This window comes from Theropithecus gelada, chromosome 1 (genome assembly GCF_003255815.1).
Source record: "Theropithecus gelada isolate Dixy chromosome 1, Tgel_1.0, whole genome shotgun sequence".
Classification (NCBI taxonomy): domain Eukaryota; kingdom Metazoa; phylum Chordata; class Mammalia; order Primates; family Cercopithecidae; genus Theropithecus; species Theropithecus gelada.
The window spans coordinates 158525713-158544541 of record NC_037668.1 but is presented as its reverse complement, the minus strand read 5'-3'; the positions used below and the strand labels follow the sequence as shown (position 1 = coordinate 158544541).

Below are 18829 nucleotides of genomic sequence, written 5' to 3'. Positions count from 1 at the left end.
CTTGAGCTTTCTGTCTTCGGTGCCGCTTACAGCCTTAGGATATCTGGTATTCAGGAAAGGAGGATGAGGTAGCATTCAAAATTGGGTCCTACCTGGGCAAGAACCAGGGATTGACAGCCTGTTCTCTTTCCCCAGTGCTGGTCAGAGTTACCAAAGGTGGACTGTAAACATTGGCAAATATTGACAGAAGTCAAGGTCATGGCAAGACCATTTGGCCCACGTTTGTTGGGGAAGGATAAGCCTGTAGTTCGAAAAGACTGGTCAAATGGATTTACATTCCCAGAAACCAGGAAATTTCTGAAACTGAGTTTTAAACCTGGCAGCTCTTTTGTCATCCCTTTGTATTTTTGCAGTTCCTCTCTATGCCAGCTTCCTTACAACTGTTCTGATTTCCTGTCGTAAGATTTTTTCTTTTCATTTTCTTCAGGGAGGGGAAATCAATATAACCTCTTCTCTAGAAAGGAGGTGGTTGGGCTGATCTTAAGCAGTGTTAGAAGATCTATTTTGTTTTTCAAACCAGGTATCTGGGCTGGGTAAATTCCAGCCTGGGGCGAGGACTTTGATCACCAGATGTTTTTTTGGTGTGCGTGCTGTCTTATGGTTGCACGGTGGGTTTCTGCTTCAGATGGTACGTATGCTTTCCTTCAACTCAGCTTACCAGGCATTTGGTGTCAGTTTGCGGGGTTTTGAGGAACTCTGTGTAGAGCTTTAAGGAAGTTTACATTTCTAATATTTATTCTTCTATTGAAAAAGTCTCAAATTGGCCTAATGTTCTGCACGCAGTAGGAGCTTACTATACATTTAATGATGACCCTGATCTCTGAAGTGGGTGGTTACTGTTTACTTTCCCTTTCTGTTCTGGGAGCAAAAAGAGTACCAATTTCAAAATCCTGGGAGGTCTTACTTGTTATAAACTCCAGGACCGCTATTTGGGTAGGGGACTATTTGTTTAGAAGTGGATAACTTGTGGTTGAAATTTGAGTAAGATTCCTGTTATACTTTTGGAAATAAAACTTTGGAAATCTGGCCAGGTGCAGTGGCTCATGCCTGTAATCCCAGCACTTTGTGAGGCCGAGGTGGGCAGATCATGAGGTCAGGAGATTGAGACCATCCTGGCTAACACGGTGAAACTCCGTCTCTGCTAAAAATACAAAAAAATTAGCCGGTCATGGTGCTGGGCCCCTGTAGTCCCAGCTGCTCGGGAGGCTGAGGCAGGAGAATGGGTGTGAACCCAGGAGGCAGAGTTTGCAGTGAGCCGAGATCGTGCCACTGTACTCCAGCCTGGGTGACAGAGTGAGACTTCGTCTCAAAAAACAAAATAAAACAAAACAAAAACAAAAAAAGAAACCTTTGGAAATCTGTTGGAAGGGAAGGACATGGATGTACATGGACATGGAAGAGTACAGGAATCAGGATCAATAATCCAGCAAAAAGACACGAGGATGGGGAAATCTAATAAGGGCTCCCTGACAGCACATGGTATGCCAAGTGGATCTGTTTTCTTCTTCCTTCCAGCAGAGCACTGTCCAGAACTTCCTCCAGTGAATAATAGCATATTTATCGCAAAGGAGGTGGAAGGACAGATTCTGGGGACTTATGTTTGTATCAAAGGCTACCACCTGGTAGGAAAGAAGACCGTTTTTTGCAATGCCTCTAAGGAGTGGGATAACACCACTACTGAGTGCCGCTGTAAGTTAGATCTTTCTGTATCTTTGCCCATATTGATATCCTGTTTTACTCCTTCACATCCTACTTCCTATAGGCCATGGTAAAACTTTATAAGAAAACAAAAATTCTCAATTACTAGAAAACCTCTTTTAAAGCACTCTAGTGGAAGAGCTTCTCTTGGAAGCTCCATGATCAGATCTTGATCAGTATTAATTTAGTTGAATTAATAGAATCAATTCCCACTATGGGGAAGAAATAATTTCTTCCAGATATTAGAACTTTTTTTTTTTGCTGTAATTTGTTTAACTTTATATTTCTTTAAAAATGTTTATGTTATGGAAAATTTAAAATGTATACAAAAGACAGAAGAGTCAAATTCACTCATAGAGATTCATCACATAATTTCATCAATTATCCACACAAGACTAATCTTGTTTCATGTATATCCTCACTTTATTATTTTGAAGGAAGTACATCATATCATTTTATTTCACCTATCATGTAACTTTTGAACTGGGAATAGTTTGTATTCTCAGTTTACCAATGTGATAATTGAGATCCAACTGATTTGCTCAAGGTCACAAAACCCATTTCTGATATCCTCTGTGGAGATGGGGAATAATTAATCCATATTCTATTTGTTACTACTAGTTTTTAAAAGAATAGTTGCATTAGTTCTCTTGTATACCTAGAGTAGAGCACACCGATATTATGATCCTTCATTCATGTAACCAAACTCATATCCCTGTACATTCTCTCCTGTCTTTTTCCATGCCATGGGAAAAAGCACAACATAATAAAAAATGCTAAGTAAGTATATATTTGGCTGGATGAAAGGGAAGGAAATACTTGCCTCAAACATAGGCTCATGAATTTTGAGCCATGCTTAATATAACAGTACAATAAACATACTATTGGTAACTTTCAGTTATGTAATAAATTACTTTCAGTTGCCAATTCATGTTGTTCTTGTGCATGACAAAGCTCTTTTTTTAAAGTACTTAGGTCGATCTCCTCTTTTTTTTCATTCTGCATTGATATGGCAGTACCAGGTACTTCACCGAATTAAAAATGTGCAGTATTAGCTCTAATTTGCTGTTTTTTCACTGAAGACTGAGGAGGTTTGGCCTTTGCTGTGTTGGCCTTCAGCCTTGCCCTTTCAGATTATTGCTTATTTTCTTCTTCAGTGGGCCACTGTCCTGATCCTGTGCTGGTGAATGGCGAGTTCAGTACTTCGGGGCCTGTAAATATAAGTGACAAAATCACATTTAAGTGCAATGACCACTACATCCTCAAGGGCAGCAATTGGAGCCAGTGTCTAGAGGACCACACCTGGGCACCTCCCTTTCCCATCTGCAAAAGTAGTAAGTACAAGAGAAGCCATCAAGAATCCCCAAAATACTGATTAGTAGTGTAAACTTAGACATTTGCAACATCCCTGGGATGCTTTTCTCTTTTTTTGTATCAGGGATGGGCTTAAGATCTAGCAGACAGCCATGAAATGAGTGGAGCTCACAGAACCAAATCTCACCTCAAGAGAATACATTCCATTGCAGTGAACAGCATCCAAAGCACACTTTTTTCCTTCTCAAATAGGGGTCCTGTCCTACTAGGTCTAATGCAGGGTAGTTTGGAGCATTGACTATTTTATTTTTCAATTTCAAGACAGTGATTTAAGGTCTTTGTTTGAAAAGTAAACACAAAACAGGGGGATTTTGCATCTATTGCAAAATTATCTACAAGAGGCTAAAGACCCTCTTTCTATCACTACAATTCATATCTTTCAGAATTAGTAAGTTAGGTGTGTTTATTTCATGACTTTTTCTTATGTTTATACAGACATTTAAAACAAACACACACAAATGAAATATTTAAATTAAAGAAGCATTAAATGCCATTTTGTGTGTATGTAATTATATGAATATACCTATAGAAATGGGACTTACTATACATATTTTTAAATTGCTTTTCTTCATGTAACTATGTACATGGCCATGACCAGTCCATATAGCTCTATTGCCTACTATTTAATAACTGCATATGTGTATGTCATAATTTATTATATGGCTGTCATATTATTTTAACATTTTTCCTGTTAGGAACAATGCTGAAATGAGTATTTTATACACACACATATTCTTACATCTACGTTGTTCTTTCTTTCTTTCTTTCTTTTTTTTTTTGAGATGGAGTCTTTCTTTCTTTCTTTTTTTTTTTTTTTGAGATGGAGTCTTGCTCTATTGCCCAGGCCACAGTGCAGTGGTGCGATCTTGGCTCACTGTAACCTCTACCGCCCACGTTCTAGTGATTCTCCTGCCTCAGCCTCCCGAGTAGCTGGGTTACAGGTGTCTGCTACCACGCCTGGCTAATTTTTGTATTTTTAGTAGAGACAGGGTTTCACCATCTTGGCCAGACTGGTTTCGAACTCCTAATCTTGTGATCCACCCTCCTCGGCCTCCCAAAGTGCTGGGATTACAGGCGTGAGCCACCGTGCCCGGCTACTATGTTATTTCTATAGGATAGATTCCTAAAATGATTGCTGGATCACAGGATGCCATTATTTGCAGAATATACTTCAAATATCCAAGAAATTCTACTAAAATATTTAATACATACTTAGATACAAAATAAATATTGAAAAAAATCAATGTTTTTATTTTCTATTAATAATTATTAGTTGAATTTGAAATGTAAAAATAATTCTATTCACAAAATCTATATGAAAATTTACTGGAAGATAAAAAACAAGACTTGAATGAAAGAAAAGACATGCGTGATCCTGGATGGGCAGACTTAGTATTATAATGCAATGCCTACCAGAATTTTAAATTCAAAAATATGAAAAAAAAACATTAATTAAAGAGTCTCCTCTGGTAAGGTAGACATCTAACATTATAAATATTTTTGGGAAAATGATGAATGATGTATATATTTGACTGGATCAAAGGGAAAGGAATACTTGCCGTATTAGATAGTAAAATGTACTACAAAGTTACTATGAGCACAATAGCATTAAAATGGCAAACTGTATGTACTACAAATTATATGTCATTAAAATAGCAAAGTATGGGTACAGATAAGTAGAACAGATTAAGTCAGGAGGAGAAGTCTATTTAATGGTAATGGAATAATTATCTATTTGGAAGAAGACAAAGTTAGGGCTCTAGTTCACACCATATTCATAATACATTCCAAATGTATTTTAAATATATAACTATAAAAGGCAAAATTATTAAATCATTAAAAGAAAACATGAGATAATATATTTATTGCACTGGGATGGGGAAAGCCTTCCTAAGCAGTTTCATAAAACTCAGAAGTCATAAAGGAAGAAAATGGGCAGATTTAGTGAAATTTTTAAAAGAAAAACTTCTACATACTAAGAAACATCATAAAAGTGAAAAGATAACAGACTTGAATAAAGTATTTGCAACATATTTGATGGTTAAAGAGTTAATGTTTTTAATAAACAAATATACCCTAGAGATCAGTAAGGAATAAACAACCCAATAGAAAATAAGCAAAGTTAGGTAAGGACAGCAATTCCAAAAGAATGGCCCTAAACAGCACTTCTATTTCCCGATTATATGAACGGATATTGAACATTACAAATGATTATAGAACTGGAAATTAAAATTAGATCTACATCTTTTATTGAGCAGATTAGCAAAAAATGAAAAGATGGATTTAATTTAATATCATTCATGATCTGAGGAAATAACCATTTATGTCAGTAACAGTGTAAAGTGCTATCACTATTTGGATGTATTTTGGCAGTAGCTACTAAAATAATAAAAGCCAGGCATGGTAGTGCACACTTGCAGTCCCAGCTAGTCTCAGCTACTTGGGAAGCTAAGGCAGGAGGATAGCTTCAGTCCGGAAATTTGAGGCCAGCCTAGACAACATAGTGAGGCCTGTCTCTAAAAAAAAAAATAAATAAATAAATAAATAATAAAGACAGACAGTTTAAGAGCACAAACTATATATGCTCTTACATGAGGGAATTTGGGGTTACTTAAAACATGCATACACATACTATTATATATACAGTTAAATTACACGCATATAGTATCATTTTATGTCATTAGCTTGACACAAGTTTCAAGTATTTTCTTATTTCTTCCAAATATTTTCTGTTTTACTCTATTGTAATTCAGTAGTTTCTATTCTAGCTCTTAACCACAGAATCCCTGTCTTTTTATGTCACTTCATTATCTAAATCTAGGATGAGCTCCCTAGGTTTCTGAATAAACCAGATTCTTTCTGTTTATTCTTTCTGTTTACCACATCGTTTCCTTTCATTCAAAATTGTACTCATAAAAGTTACCAGAACTCTGGTGGACTGGAATCCCCCAAACAACTCCTGGAAATTCTTCTTGCTTTCCTCTATTCAGCCTTTGAGCTCAGTCTTTGAGCTTTAAAAAAATTACAGTGTATTAACTGCATAAGTAATATTAATACACCTTTGTTGTAGAAAAATATAGAAAATAAAAGATGAGACCAATTACCTACAAGCCTACCATCTAAGGATAAGGGCATTAAGTATTTTGGCATATAACTTTACATACTTTTTTTCTGTGCTTATGTGTGTGTAACCATGATTTACAAAAATAATATTATATATGCTCTTTCATGATCTGCTGTTTTTATTCAACGATTTGTTTAGAAGACTTTTATTTTTCAGTAAATATACACCTACATAATCATTGTTAGCCACTATTTTTGATCGACATGTTTAGTGTCCTGTGGTCTCAGAGCTGACTGGGACCTTAGAGATGACATTATTTAACCTGCTTATCTGTAATATTAGGAAGGAAGCCAAGAGGTGCAAAATGGCTTTAGTGCTACATAGCTAGTGGAAGAGTCAGTATCAAGACTCACAACTCCTAATATATCATCCTGCTTTCTTTCCACAGTTCCACAGACTCGTTCTCTTCCCTTCCAGCCATGTTCTTCCCTATGTCTTTTTCTTTTGAGACAGAGTCTTGCTCTGTTGCCCAGGCTGGAGTACAGTGGCACGATCTTGGCTCACTGCAACCTCCACCTCCCAGGTTCAAGCGATTCTCGTGCCTCAGCCTCCCAAGTAGCTGGGATTACAGGCGCTCACCCACGCTGGGCTAATTTTTGTATTTTTAGTAGAGACTGGGTTTCACCGTGTTGGGCAGGCTGGTCTCAAACTCCTGACCTGAGATAATCCACCCACTTCGGCCTCCCAACGTGCTGGGATTACAGGTGTGAGCCCCTCCTCCCACCTTCTCCCCTTTTTCTGATACTCTCCTTGATATAGTTTGGATGTGTGTTCCTGCTCAAATCTCATATTGAATTGTAATCTCCAGTGTTGGAGGTGGGGCTTGGTGGGAAGTGACTGGATCATGCAGGTAGATTTCTCATGAATGGTCTAGCACCATCTCCCTAGGTACTGTCCTCGTGACAGCGAGTGAGTTCTCATGAGATCTGGTTGTTTAAAAGTGTGTAGCACCTCCTCCCTCTCTCTCTTGTTCCTGCTCCAGTTATGTGAGATGCCTCGCTCCCCCTTTGCCTTCTGCCATGATTGTAAGTTTCCTGAGGCCTCCCCAGAAGCTGAGCAGATGCCAGCACCATGCTTCTTGAAGAAACATGAGCCAGTTAAACCTCTTTTCTTTATAAATTACCCAGTCTCAGGTATTTCTTTATCACAATGTGAGATGGACTGATACACTCATGCTTCACAACTCTTATCCAGGGGATGTCAGCTTCCATTTGAGCTCACACACTTCATCTCCTCTCTCATGGAGTTATTTCTTCAGCCTTCACCTGTGGCCCAATTTTTATTTTCTTGTATGTTAATGATTAGCTTCTCTATAACTTAAAATTTCTTTCCCTGAGCTCCTGCTAGTCAGATAATACTCCCAAATCCCTACTAACTTAGAAGATAAGCTGGGGGAAAGCTCTTTCCCATGGACAAATATGATTTAGAAGAGAAGGAAATGAATGAAGAACATGTTTCAAGATCTCACAGGTGTTGCTCCGAGGACATCAGGTGCTGGCATAAACAGCTGCAATTAGGGGTGCTGTTCATTGAGCATGCCTGGCCCTCACAGCTGTCACTTCTATACTCCTTTCTGTCAGGGGACTGTGACCCTCCTGGGAATCCAGCTCACGGCTATTTTAAAGGAGATAATTTCACCTTAGGATCCACCATTAGTTATTACTGTAAAGACAGGTAAGTGAACACAGCTTGTCAAGTGCCAGATCTTGCCCCTTGGCAGCATTGTTTTTGGGAATAACCCAGCCTGTGTCCACCTGGTCATCTGATTTCCTACTGCTGCAGGATTCTGAGCTCATTCTGATTTTGAGAGCTGCTTTGGCCCTCTGCTAGCTCTCCTCAATCCCTAGAAGACGGACTGATCCTACTAAAGTATCCTACTTACCCCAGTGCAAGTATCTCTTTTTTCCCTCTACCAAGACAAGGTAAATTATTTAAAATGTATGGGTTTGGCTGGGCGTGGTGGCTGACACCTGTAATCCCAGCACTTTGAGATGCCAAGGTGGGTGGATTGCTTGAGGTCAGGAGATCAAGACCAGCCCTGGCCAACAGGGCAAAACCCTCGTCTCTACTAAAAATAAAAAAATTAGCTGGGCATGGTGGTGCGTTCCTGTAATCCCAGCTACTCAGGAGGCTGAGGCATGAGAATTGCTTGAACCCAGGAGGTGGAGGTTGCCGTGAGCCTAGATGGTGCCACTGCACTTCAACCTGGGTGGAGAAGTGATACTCTGTTTTAAAACTAAATAAATAAATTAATTAAATGTATGGTTTTTTTTTTTGTTTTTTTTTTTCGGTTGTTGTTTTTGAGACAGTGTCTCCCTCTGTCACCCAGGCTGGAGTGCAGTGGTGTACTCATAGCTCACTGCAACCTCTGCCTCCTAGGCTCACGTGATCCTCCCACCTCAGCTTCTCTAATAGCTGGGACTACAGGCATGGACCACCATGCTTGGCTAATTTTTTAAGGATTTTGTAGAGATGGGGTCTCCCTATGTTGCCCAGGCTGGTCTTGAACTCCTGAGCTCAAGTGATCCTCCCACCTTGGTTTCCCAAAGTGCTGGAATTACAAACACGAATCACCATGCCTGGCCTAAAATGTACGTTTTTCTAAAAAAAAAAAAAAAAAAAAAAAAAAAAAAATTCAGAGAATATAAAGGCTAAAAAACAAATACAGAAGTGCAAAAATATAAAGACTTAGTGTATAGACCCTTAAAGCCCCCTAATTAACTCAGAGTCATGTGGCCTCACTGGCATTTCAATCTCATTATATACCTTCAATGCACTTTGCAGGCAACTCTCATGTTTTTCTGATTAAAAGAAATCAGATTTTCTGATTGCTCCTTTTTAGCCCCTTCGCTGAGATTTATTTGCAGGCTGTTTCTCACTTTCTACTCCTGTCTAGAGCTTAGATGCCAGATGCCTTTTTAGGTTATTGAATGATAAAGTGCTTCTATCACTCTCCCCACCCAAAACCTGTGTGTGTAAACACCTCATTCAGAATCTCTCACTTCTCTATGTTTTATGGGTTGACTCTTCACTTGGGTCCTCCCCACCTCCAGGAGAATGGTTTTACTTTGAACTGCTTTGAAATACCAAGATAAGCATGCATTGAGGCTCAAGGGCGGGGAGGTGGATTCCATCACAGCATGAAATACTGAAAAACAACTACACAAAACCAGTCTCCATTACCCAATTCAGAAAGTGGAAAAGCTAAGCCTTGTTCTAATTTCGGTTCAGGTACTACTTAGTGGGCATGCAGGAGCAGCAGTGCATTGATGGGGAGTGGAACAGTGCACTTCCAGTCTGCAAATTGATCCAGGAAGCTCCCAAACCGGAGTGTGAGAAAGCACTTGTAAGTAGGTGGCTTGTGTCTATCTTGTTCACAGCTGGATCTCCAGGACCTGGCATCACTCCTGGCATATGCTCCATATGTATCTGTTTAATGTGGGATATTTTGTTTTTGAATGGGTTGGCCTTGGCCTGGCTATAGAAGGGGCTCACAAACTATTAGCTCACATTTTTGTAAATGGAAGTTGGAAGTTCCCATTCGCCACCATCATCACAAATACCTCATGAGACCCTGTTGGTAGAAGTTGTTGTCTCATGTGCCTTATACACCAGTGATCCCCAACCTTTTTGACACCAGGGATGGGTATCATGGAAGACGACTTTTCCACGGATGGGGGTGGGGAGAGTGGGGATGGTTTGGGGATGATTCAGGTGCATTACATTTATTATGTACTTTATTTCTATTATTATTACATTATAATGCATAAGAAAATGATTATACAACTCACCATAATGTAGAATCAGTGGGAGCCCTGAACTTGTTTCCTGCAACTAGAGGGTCTCATCTAGTTAGGAGTGGTGGGAGACAGTGACAGATTATCAGGCATTAGATGCTTATCTGGGAGTGATGGGAGACAGTGACAGATCATCAGGCATTAGATTCTCATCTGGGAGTGATGGGAGACAGTGACAGATCATCAGGCATTAGATTCTCATAGAGGGGTCAACCTAGATCCCTCGCATGAGCAGTTCACAATAGGGTTCACGCTCTTAGGAGGATCTAATGCCACCGCTGACCTGACAGGAGGTGGAGTTCAGGCAGCAATGTGAGCGAGGGAGAGTGGCTATACATACAGCTGAAGTTTTGCTTGCCTGCCCACTGCTCACTTTCTGCTGTGTGACCCAGTTCCTAATAGATCATGGACTGGTACTGGTCTGTGGCCCTGGGGTTGGGCATCCCTGTTATAGGGCAAGGCACATAAGCACAATGCATGAGAATTGGAAAAGTCTCTAAAATCCTTCTAGGCTCCAACACTAAACAAACAACACTGAACAGATCCATTTACATTGAGATTCTTCTTTTAGTTCATCTTTATTATTGGGATAGTATTAATAAGCATATTTAAGCCAGAAGATATAAATGATTCATCATGATGAAAACCCAAATCTTTACTTAAGCTAGCCTGGTTCTGAGCCCCCATTCAGAGAGCTAACTGCTGCTCACTGGCTTCAGAGTATATAGCCGGGTCTCAGTCCTTACGTTGTAACTTGTAAAATATTTTCTTTCTTCAGCTTGCCTTTCAGGAGCGTAAGGACCTCTGCGAAGCCATAGAGAACTTTATGCAACAATTAAAGGAAAGTGGCATGACAATGGAGGAGCTAAAATATTCTCTGGAGCTAAAGAAAGCTGAGTTGAAGGCAAAATTGTTGTAACACTGCAGCTGAGCAGATGTAATAGAAATAAACCTATGAATAAAATTTCTTCTTGGTTCTGAAATTGGTTTCAGATGTATCTCTTATTGGGCTGAAATTGCCAACTGCAGTTGTATAATGCACCGTGTGTGTGTGTGTGTGTGTGTGTGTGTGTGTGTGTGTTTCTCAGAATGTGAAAAGGCCAAATGTAGCGGTTGTCTAAGGCCAGAATTAGCAACATATTATTGGAGCATAGAGGGCTTAATTTCCAGTCTGTAAGGAGAATGGGGAAACTCTGATCTCAACCAAGAGGGTACCCCGTCTTTTAACACGAGACCATGAATTAGGAAACCAAAACTAACTGCAACTTATGAGGCAAAAATTAACCTTCCATTTTGGAAAAGATGCTTGGAATAGTTACATCCTTAAAAATGACCCATTGGGACAGAAGGGGAGCTAAGACCCAAACTCTCCTCCCAGTCTTGCCCACATCTGGCTTATGGAAACAGGTTTCCAAATCTTCTGCAGGAAAATCGCTTACTGCCTCTTGAATGAAACTTCGTCCTGCATGGTAGATTAGAGATGGTGCAACACAAGTGAATATATTTCTTCTCTTTTTTAGAAACAAAAATTTTAAACAGTTTTTTACTTAAATTGTCCTTTTTTAGAGGGTAGAAGGAATAAGAATCCTAAGGCTTTCAATCAAGATGTCATACTGAGCTGGTGTGACAAGCTTCTCCCACCTCTCATTCTGACTGCTACCTGGAATACATATGATATCTGGATAAAATGCAACCAAAATATATAAGCCAGCTTGAAATAATGGAAAATTGCTAGGTAGAGTTATGAATGGGAATAAAAGATGGACTCTTGAGTACTCTGGAGTCTACTAGTAGACACAAGACATGTACACACATAGCATTATTTTAGAGTGGTTAGAATGAACTAAACATTTTTCAGACTACAGTGGGCTATGAGAGCTCAGATGAGAGGAGGTTCACTTCTGTCTGGGAGGAGGAGGCAAGAATATCGTCAAGGAAGAAGTCACAGTTATTTGGGCCTTCAAAAGTGAGTGAGAACTGGAGACAAAGATTAAGGAGTTCATTCCTGATGGAAAGAATATTTGAGAAATGGAGTAAGACAATAATAAGATTTTTTTTTTTTTTCTTTTGAGATAGAGTTTCGCTCTTGTTGCCCAGGCTAGAGTGCAATGGCGCCATCTCAGCTCACCACAACCTTCACCTCCTGGGTTCAAGCAATTCTCCTGCCTTAGCCTCCTGAGTAGCTGAGATTACAGGCACGCACCACCACACCTGGCTAATTTTGTATTTTTAGTAGAGACAGGGTTTCTCTATGTTGGCCAGGCTGGTCTCAAACTCCTGACCTTAGGTGATCTGCCAGCCTCAGCCTCCCAAAGTGCAGGGATTACAAGTGTAAGCCACCACGCCTGGCCAATAATAAGACTTTTAACCAAGTAAATTCATTCCTAGGATTAATCTAACTGGAGCAAAATGATTTGAAATTGAAGCTACTTCTTATTTATATATATTGTCTATCTAGGAGGACCTTACAAGCATTTGAAATGTCTACTCTTAGGAAAATTTTGAATAAATTTGGTACTTCAAATGTAATGCAGACTTATACGGTGATAAATATGAGGAAGTAGAAAATCTTAAAAATATAATCTTAAGTAAAAATAGAATATTTAATAAGGGCTTACGATTGCATTTATGTAAAACCTTTATTCTTGTGGGAAAGGACTAGACAATAATATGCACAGATAAAAACAATTGTCTTAGAATGTAAAATTATACGTGTTTATTCTCTTAAAGCTTTTTAACGTTGTAAAATGAATTTCTAATAATAATTTTAGAAGGCACTGCACAGAGGCAGAAAAAATGGGATATGTTTAGGAACTTGCACATAGCCTGGACTGGCCTAGATGAAGCATGGAAATTGGTGAGAGAAGGTGGCTGGAAAGATAAGTCAAAGTCAGTTTATGGAGGGTTTTAAATGACATGCCAGAGAATATACACTTGCTTTTGGTAGGCAGAGAATATACACTTGTTTTTTGGCAGTCAGACCATGGAGACATGGAAACCTTTCAAACAAGGAAGTAATAAGGACAGAACATAAAGAAAGATTTCTCTCACAATGTTGTGTTATTGGTTGATGAGGGAAAAGAACTAAGAGAAACCAATGAAAGGACTCCTACAATAGTCCATACCGGAGGCACTATCAACCCGAACTGGTTTGATGGCAGCGGAAATGAAAAAGAAGCAGCAGACACGAGAGGTATTGCAAAACTCGTATCAAAACAACCTGCCAACTAATCAAACATTGAAGGGTGAGGGAGAGGAGGAGTTCAAAAGTGAATCTGAAATTTTATTCCTGAGAACCAGAGGTCAGAAAAAGTTGGGGTCAGAAAGTGAAGCTTGTTTGCAGGAAATGAGAAATTCCTCTTCGGATGTGCTGAGGGTAAAGTGCTTGTAAGATGTCCAGTGGGCAATAAATAGACCCAAGAAAGTAAGTCTTGAGTTTGGGAGAGTAATCAGAAATAATGTAGTGCTGGCTAGTCTTCTTACTGGTAATAGTCAAAGCTGTGACAGAAAGCAAGATCACTAAAATTGCGAAGATAATTTTTTTTTAAAAGAAGAGCCTGAGATATATCTATATTTAGGAATGAGAAGGAGGAAGAGGAGGTAACAATAACTAAGAAAGAGAAATCAGTTAAGTTAAAGGAATCAGGAAAATTTAGTGTCATGGAAGCCAAAGGAAGAGTTTCAGAAAGGAAATGATCAGCAGTGACAAAGGCTGCAGACAGATAATAAGAAATGAATTAAAGGTATTTTGGACTTGGACCTAAGGGCATGCCTCAGAGACACATGTCAGTAGAAGAGTGGGTAGAAGCCAGATGGGAAAGCAACAGGTGGAGTGATGAATGAGGAAGAACAGGCAGGTAGAATAAACCATACCTTTGAGAAGTTCAGCATCACACCAAAGAAGAAAGGTGGAATTTACAGTATTGGCAAAATTGAAGGGACATTTCAGGATGAGAGATGCATTGAAAATGAGGCAGGAAGAGAAGAAACAACTCTCCTCTGAGTGAGGAGTGAATAGGAGGGAAAATTGGACACGGATAAAGCTAAGGTAGAATGAGTTTTAGTAAAGTAGGAGGTAAGAGCATCTACTGAGAGGGAATGTGACAATTTGGTGATCTGGAGAGAAAAATCTGCAAGAGTCACTGTGGAAAGTAAACGAAAGGACTTCAACACGTTGGGAAACGGTACTTTAAAGAAATAGCAGCTTTAAATGTGGTATTTCTTCCAATTTAGTGCTCAAGACTGTGCAATCTGGAATCCTCCTCTATGTTCATTCTTGTCAAATCATCGTCTCACCTTGGTGACGTACTGCATGGTTTCTTTACGTCTAATATCCTTACCACTTTTATCTAATAATTTCTACCTTTTACTCAAATGTCACATCTTCTGTAAAAACTTCCTTGATTAACTCAACCTGTTGTAGTTTAGCTCCTTTTCGGAAACTCTTCTGGGTCTTTTATATTTATTACAGAAAAAGTGAAGTTCTCAGAAAGAATAGCCTTTTAATAGCAGTCTTCTGAGCACACAAATCTTAACCTTGAGGATTAGTAGCTTAATTGGACAATGTCAGTGCTTGTGGTCTTTTTAGATCTATGTGAGAAGAAACATGGCTGGTCCTTCATTGTGTTCTTCTGAGCACACTGGATAGATCAATTTCTGGAGACCCTCTGGTGCCTGACATGTAGTAGTAGTTAACATTTGCTGAACTCTGAATATGTTCTAGATAACTCAGCACATAGTGGAAACCCAATACATGTTTGATAAATTCCCCACCTTTTGTAATTCCTTGGGGTGGGACAGAGACAAGCTCTGGGCAAGAATATCAGTTCTCAAACTCCAGGAAAACCTACTGGACCTAGTGTCATGGAAAGTGGATCATTTTTGCGGAGCCTGTCTGAACCTCGCAGTATCTAAGGTTTCCAGGCTCGCTGGACTGTGACTTGCACAACCCTTGTGTGTTTATGAAAAGAAAAAAGAATTCTGGCTTCAATTACCTTTCCACTTAGGGGAAATGGTTGGCAGAGGAGAAAATAAACGATTGCAACATGTTATGAAGAATGAGGACTAGCAAAGAGGAAGGAGCTTAGGTAAACAGTGCTGCTTTATTTCTGCTGTTAATCATTCATTGGGCCTATCAAAAGTTTCTGCCCATCTATTTCCATCCAGCCATCCCTGACCAGCCAACTGTATGGTTGACATTCAGGCACTTTTTGGTGGAGCAATTACCAATCAACTTCAGGGTATTATGATAAACTCTGATCTGGGCAGGAACCAGGACTACATAGATCAAATCAGTTTTCTTCTTTGAGAAACTATCCGAGATATCATCACAGAGTCTTCTGCTCTTCCTCAACTACCAAAGGTCGGTGGACTACTAAACCCTTGGGGTAGCTTGGAGGAAAGGCTGGTGGTTTGCCCCTTTAAGGAGTGCAGGATTAGAAGGATAAAACAGAGACAAAAGCTTGGAGGTGTTTTCAGCAGAAATCTTTTCAGGATCACTATATTAGCGGGATGTATGACTTGAAAGTACTTTAACCCCATCTGAGCCTCAAGTTTTAAAAATTATAAAAGGAGGAATAATATTGCATTCTAATAAAATAAGCTAAAGAAGAAGAGATGTAAGGTGTTGCTCTTGTTACTGTATCTAAAAAAACAGGTGTAGTGGTTGGTTGGTTTATCTTTCACCATCTTGCCACATCAGAGAGTTGAGGCAAGGGGTAAACCAGACTTTTCAAAGGGTTCACAGGAAGCCTGCTTCTCGTAGTCTACATTCTGAAAACTGGGGCCATTTCTTTTTTTTTTTTTTTGAGATTTGATTAACCACTCCAAATCTCCTCCACCATTGACAGCAAAGATGTTTAGATTTGGTAATAAGGAGGACACTGGCCAGCCTCCAGTTGGTCTCTGAAGCTAGCAGGCTTAGTCGTCCTCACCTTCTTTACTTTCTTAATTTGATGATGCTGATAACCCTTCCTTCTTGAAATTCTCTTCTTCCTTGGTTGACTAGGATACAGTACCATTCTGGTCCTCATTTTAATTCTTCAACCACTTGTCTCTTTGCTGATTCCTATTCTATCTCTAAATATGGTAACACCAAGAGAATAAAAAGTAGACTACAGAAGAGGCAGAAGCATCAAGGAAGGTTGGCATTAAGCTTAGAGATATGTTTGGATGTAGTATGAGCACAGAATAAAGGAGCTGATAGAAAAATAAAAAGATTTGGCCGGGCACGGTGGCTCATGCCTGTAATCCCAGCACTTCGGGAGGCTGGTGGATTGCCTGAGGTTGGGAGTTCGAGACCAGCCTGACCAACATGGAGAAACCCTGTCTCTACCAAAAATACAAAATTAGCCAGGCATGGTGGCATATGTCTGTAATCCCAGTTACTTGGGAGGCTGAGGCAGGAGGATAGTTTGAACCCGGGAGGTGGAGGTTGGGGTGAGCCAAAATCATGCCATTGCACTCCAGCTTGGGCAACAAGAGTGAAACTCCATCTCAAAAACAAAACAAAACAAAAAACGAAAAACAACCCCCTCCCACCCCCCAAAAACAAAACAAAACAAAAAGAGATTCTAAGAAGGGTGGGAAAGTGTGGAAGCAAGTTTTTTCTGAAGTTTATAAATGATATAATTGAGAGCCTAGGTGTAAGGAGGAAGACACTCAGCCCGAGACTGGAGAAAAATATTATCCTTTCACAAGGTATCTGCATTTTAAAAGGGGGAAGTTAGACGAAATAAATATCTTAACTTAAAAAGTAACTTCTCATGGAGGGAGAAATTTGAGGACTAAAGGCTGTTTCAGTGTCTCTCAAATTGTACTGCATTGCTAAGTGCTAATAGTATTTTTCACAAGGGACCCAGCATACTGACTGAAGTTCTTGAGTTGGTTCCATTTCGGCAGGAATTTAAAAGATGATGTCCTTGAAATACGAAAGCGTTTGCTAGAGTAGCCTCAGTTTTTCGGTGAGCAGTTACAGAATTGCAGAATTTGTTCATCTAGGTTTAATGTCATCATTTCAGAGATGGAGGAAACTGATATTCAAGAAGCTGATATAGCTTCTTCAAGATCACAGACTTAGTATGTGGTATTGCTGGAACTCCAACTTGGGTCTTCTCAGCTCGCAAGTTCTAGCCTCCATTCCCATACTCTGTGGCCAGCTGGTTTCTGCTGAGGGACCATCAGGAGTAGTTATGGTGAACTGCAAACGCTGTAGTTGGAGAAGAGTTAGGATGCAACCTGATGGTTTGTTAGGGAAGTCTAGTCACTGTATCATCTCTCTTCAAAACTGACAAAGCATTTCACACACATTATTTCATTTGGTTCTCAGTGAGACAGTCATTCTCATTCTAAAGATAAATTAAATTGAATTTCATTCCTTTTAGATTTATTGTTATGTATTCTGTCTTATTCCTTCCTCCGTATAAATTTTAAGCTAGTTAAATTCTGGTGCTCAAATTAAGTCTTTCTAAAGGCAGTGAAAGAAATCTCTGCAAAATAAGGAGGAACTCTTTTCTCTTCCTCTGCAGCTGCAAAAAAGCCAATGGTAATCTGTGTGACAAAACTGACCTTGCAAATGTTTGTTCTAACAAAGGAGTCACGGGATTGTATAGATCAATTACAATACCACGTTAGAGATGGAAAGTTGAATAAGCACCTTCCTTGTCTTCAAGGAGTTCACAGTGTATTTCAGGAGGCAAAAGCAAATAGACAGTTATGATACAAAGCAATGTTTCAATTAAGGTATTAGCCAAGTACTGGAAGAACAGAAAACATTGGCATCTCATGATGAAGTCAGGCAATGCTTCACCAAGGAAGTGACATTTGATCTGAATAGTGAATAAAAGAATAGTGAATAAAGGAGAAGTTGGAGGTAAGAGCATTAATGCATGTGAGCCATTAACTGCAAATGCTTGCAGATGTTTTTCAAAAAAATCCTGGCTGTGTGTGGTGGCTCATGCCTATAATTCCAGCACTTTGGGAGGCCGAGGTGAGAGGTTCACTTGAGGCCGGGAGTTCAAGACCAGCTTGGGCAACATAGTGAGACCCCTGTCCTTAGAAAAAATTAAAAAATTAGCTGGGTGTGGTGGCACACTCCTGTGGTCCCAGCTACTGGGGAGACTGAGGTGGGAGCATCATTCGAGCCCAGGAGGTTGAGGCTGCAGTGAGCTGTGATTGCACCACTTCACTCCAGGCTGGGTGACACAGAGCGAGACCCAGTCTCAACAACAACAACAAAACACACACACACACAAAAAAACCAAAAAAACCCAGAATGTCTTTGGGGAAGGGTAAGTGTCTCCTTGAGACTGAAGCATGGTGTTCTAAGTGAGAAATGATGGGAAAATTGGGGCAGATATGGGAACCTATGCAAACTGGGAACCATGAAAGTTTTTAAGCAGAGTGACAACATGTAAATTGCTTTTTAGGGACATAATGGCATCAACATGGAAGCTGGCTTATAAATGTTTGAAGGCTTTTGCAGTGATCTAGAGTGAGGGGAAGGGAATTATAGGAACCTAAACCTGGACTATGGAAGTGGAGTGTAGGAGAGAGTGGCCGATTCTGGTGCTGCTGCTATGACCAACTTGACGACTCTGAATAGTGCAAGAAGGTGAGACAGCGTAGGCAATGAGTTGGATTTCTAGTCTGGGAGGCTGGGTGGAGATTGTCACCTTCACTGAGACAGAAAGCACAGATATTAAGTAGTGTTGGAGGAACATAGTGAATTTAGTTTGAAATATGTTAAATTCAAGGTGCCTGGGAGATACAAATGAAGTGATTGGAAATACTGATTTGAACCTTGGGAATTTTAACTTAATTTTTTTTTTTTTTTTTT

General features: G+C 39.7%; 2 protein-coding genes across 6 annotated transcripts in view; both read left to right on the top strand.

Annotated features, from left to right (window-relative positions):
- The first annotated feature begins 274 nt into the window (after positions 1-274).
- C4BPB (complement component 4 binding protein beta) lies at positions 275-10976 on the top strand. 4 transcript variants are annotated; one of them, XM_025397364.1, is made up of 7 exons: positions 284-628; positions 1519-1689; positions 2856-3032; positions 6585-6767; positions 7777-7870; positions 9428-9542; positions 10772-10976. In XM_025397364.1, exons 1-7 carry the CDS (start codon positions 571-573, stop codon positions 10910-10912), a joined length of 939 nt encoding a protein of 312 aa, XP_025253149.1. In that variant the 5' UTR covers positions 284-570; the 3' UTR covers positions 10913-10976. The 4 variants fall into 4 exon arrangements, with proteins under 4 accessions (XP_025253160.1, XP_025253176.1, XP_025253149.1 ...); XM_025397383.1 differs by lacking the exon at positions 6585-6767 and having other exon boundaries at positions 320-398; positions 521-628; positions 1516-1689; XM_025397375.1 differs by lacking the exon at positions 6585-6767 and having other exon boundaries at positions 275-628; positions 1516-1689.
- A 4183-nt stretch (positions 10977-15159) lies between these two features.
- The window catches only part of C4BPA (complement component 4 binding protein alpha), a 41070-nt gene continuing 37400 nt past the window's right edge, over positions 15160-18829 (top strand). The window contains exon 1 of one of the 2 annotated variants that reach the window (XM_025354944.1): positions 15160-15355. The gene's annotated coding sequence lies outside the window, so the exon portion shown is untranslated. The remainder of the gene's footprint in view (positions 15356-18829) is intronic. The other variant, XM_025354983.1, reaches the window with a different exon arrangement.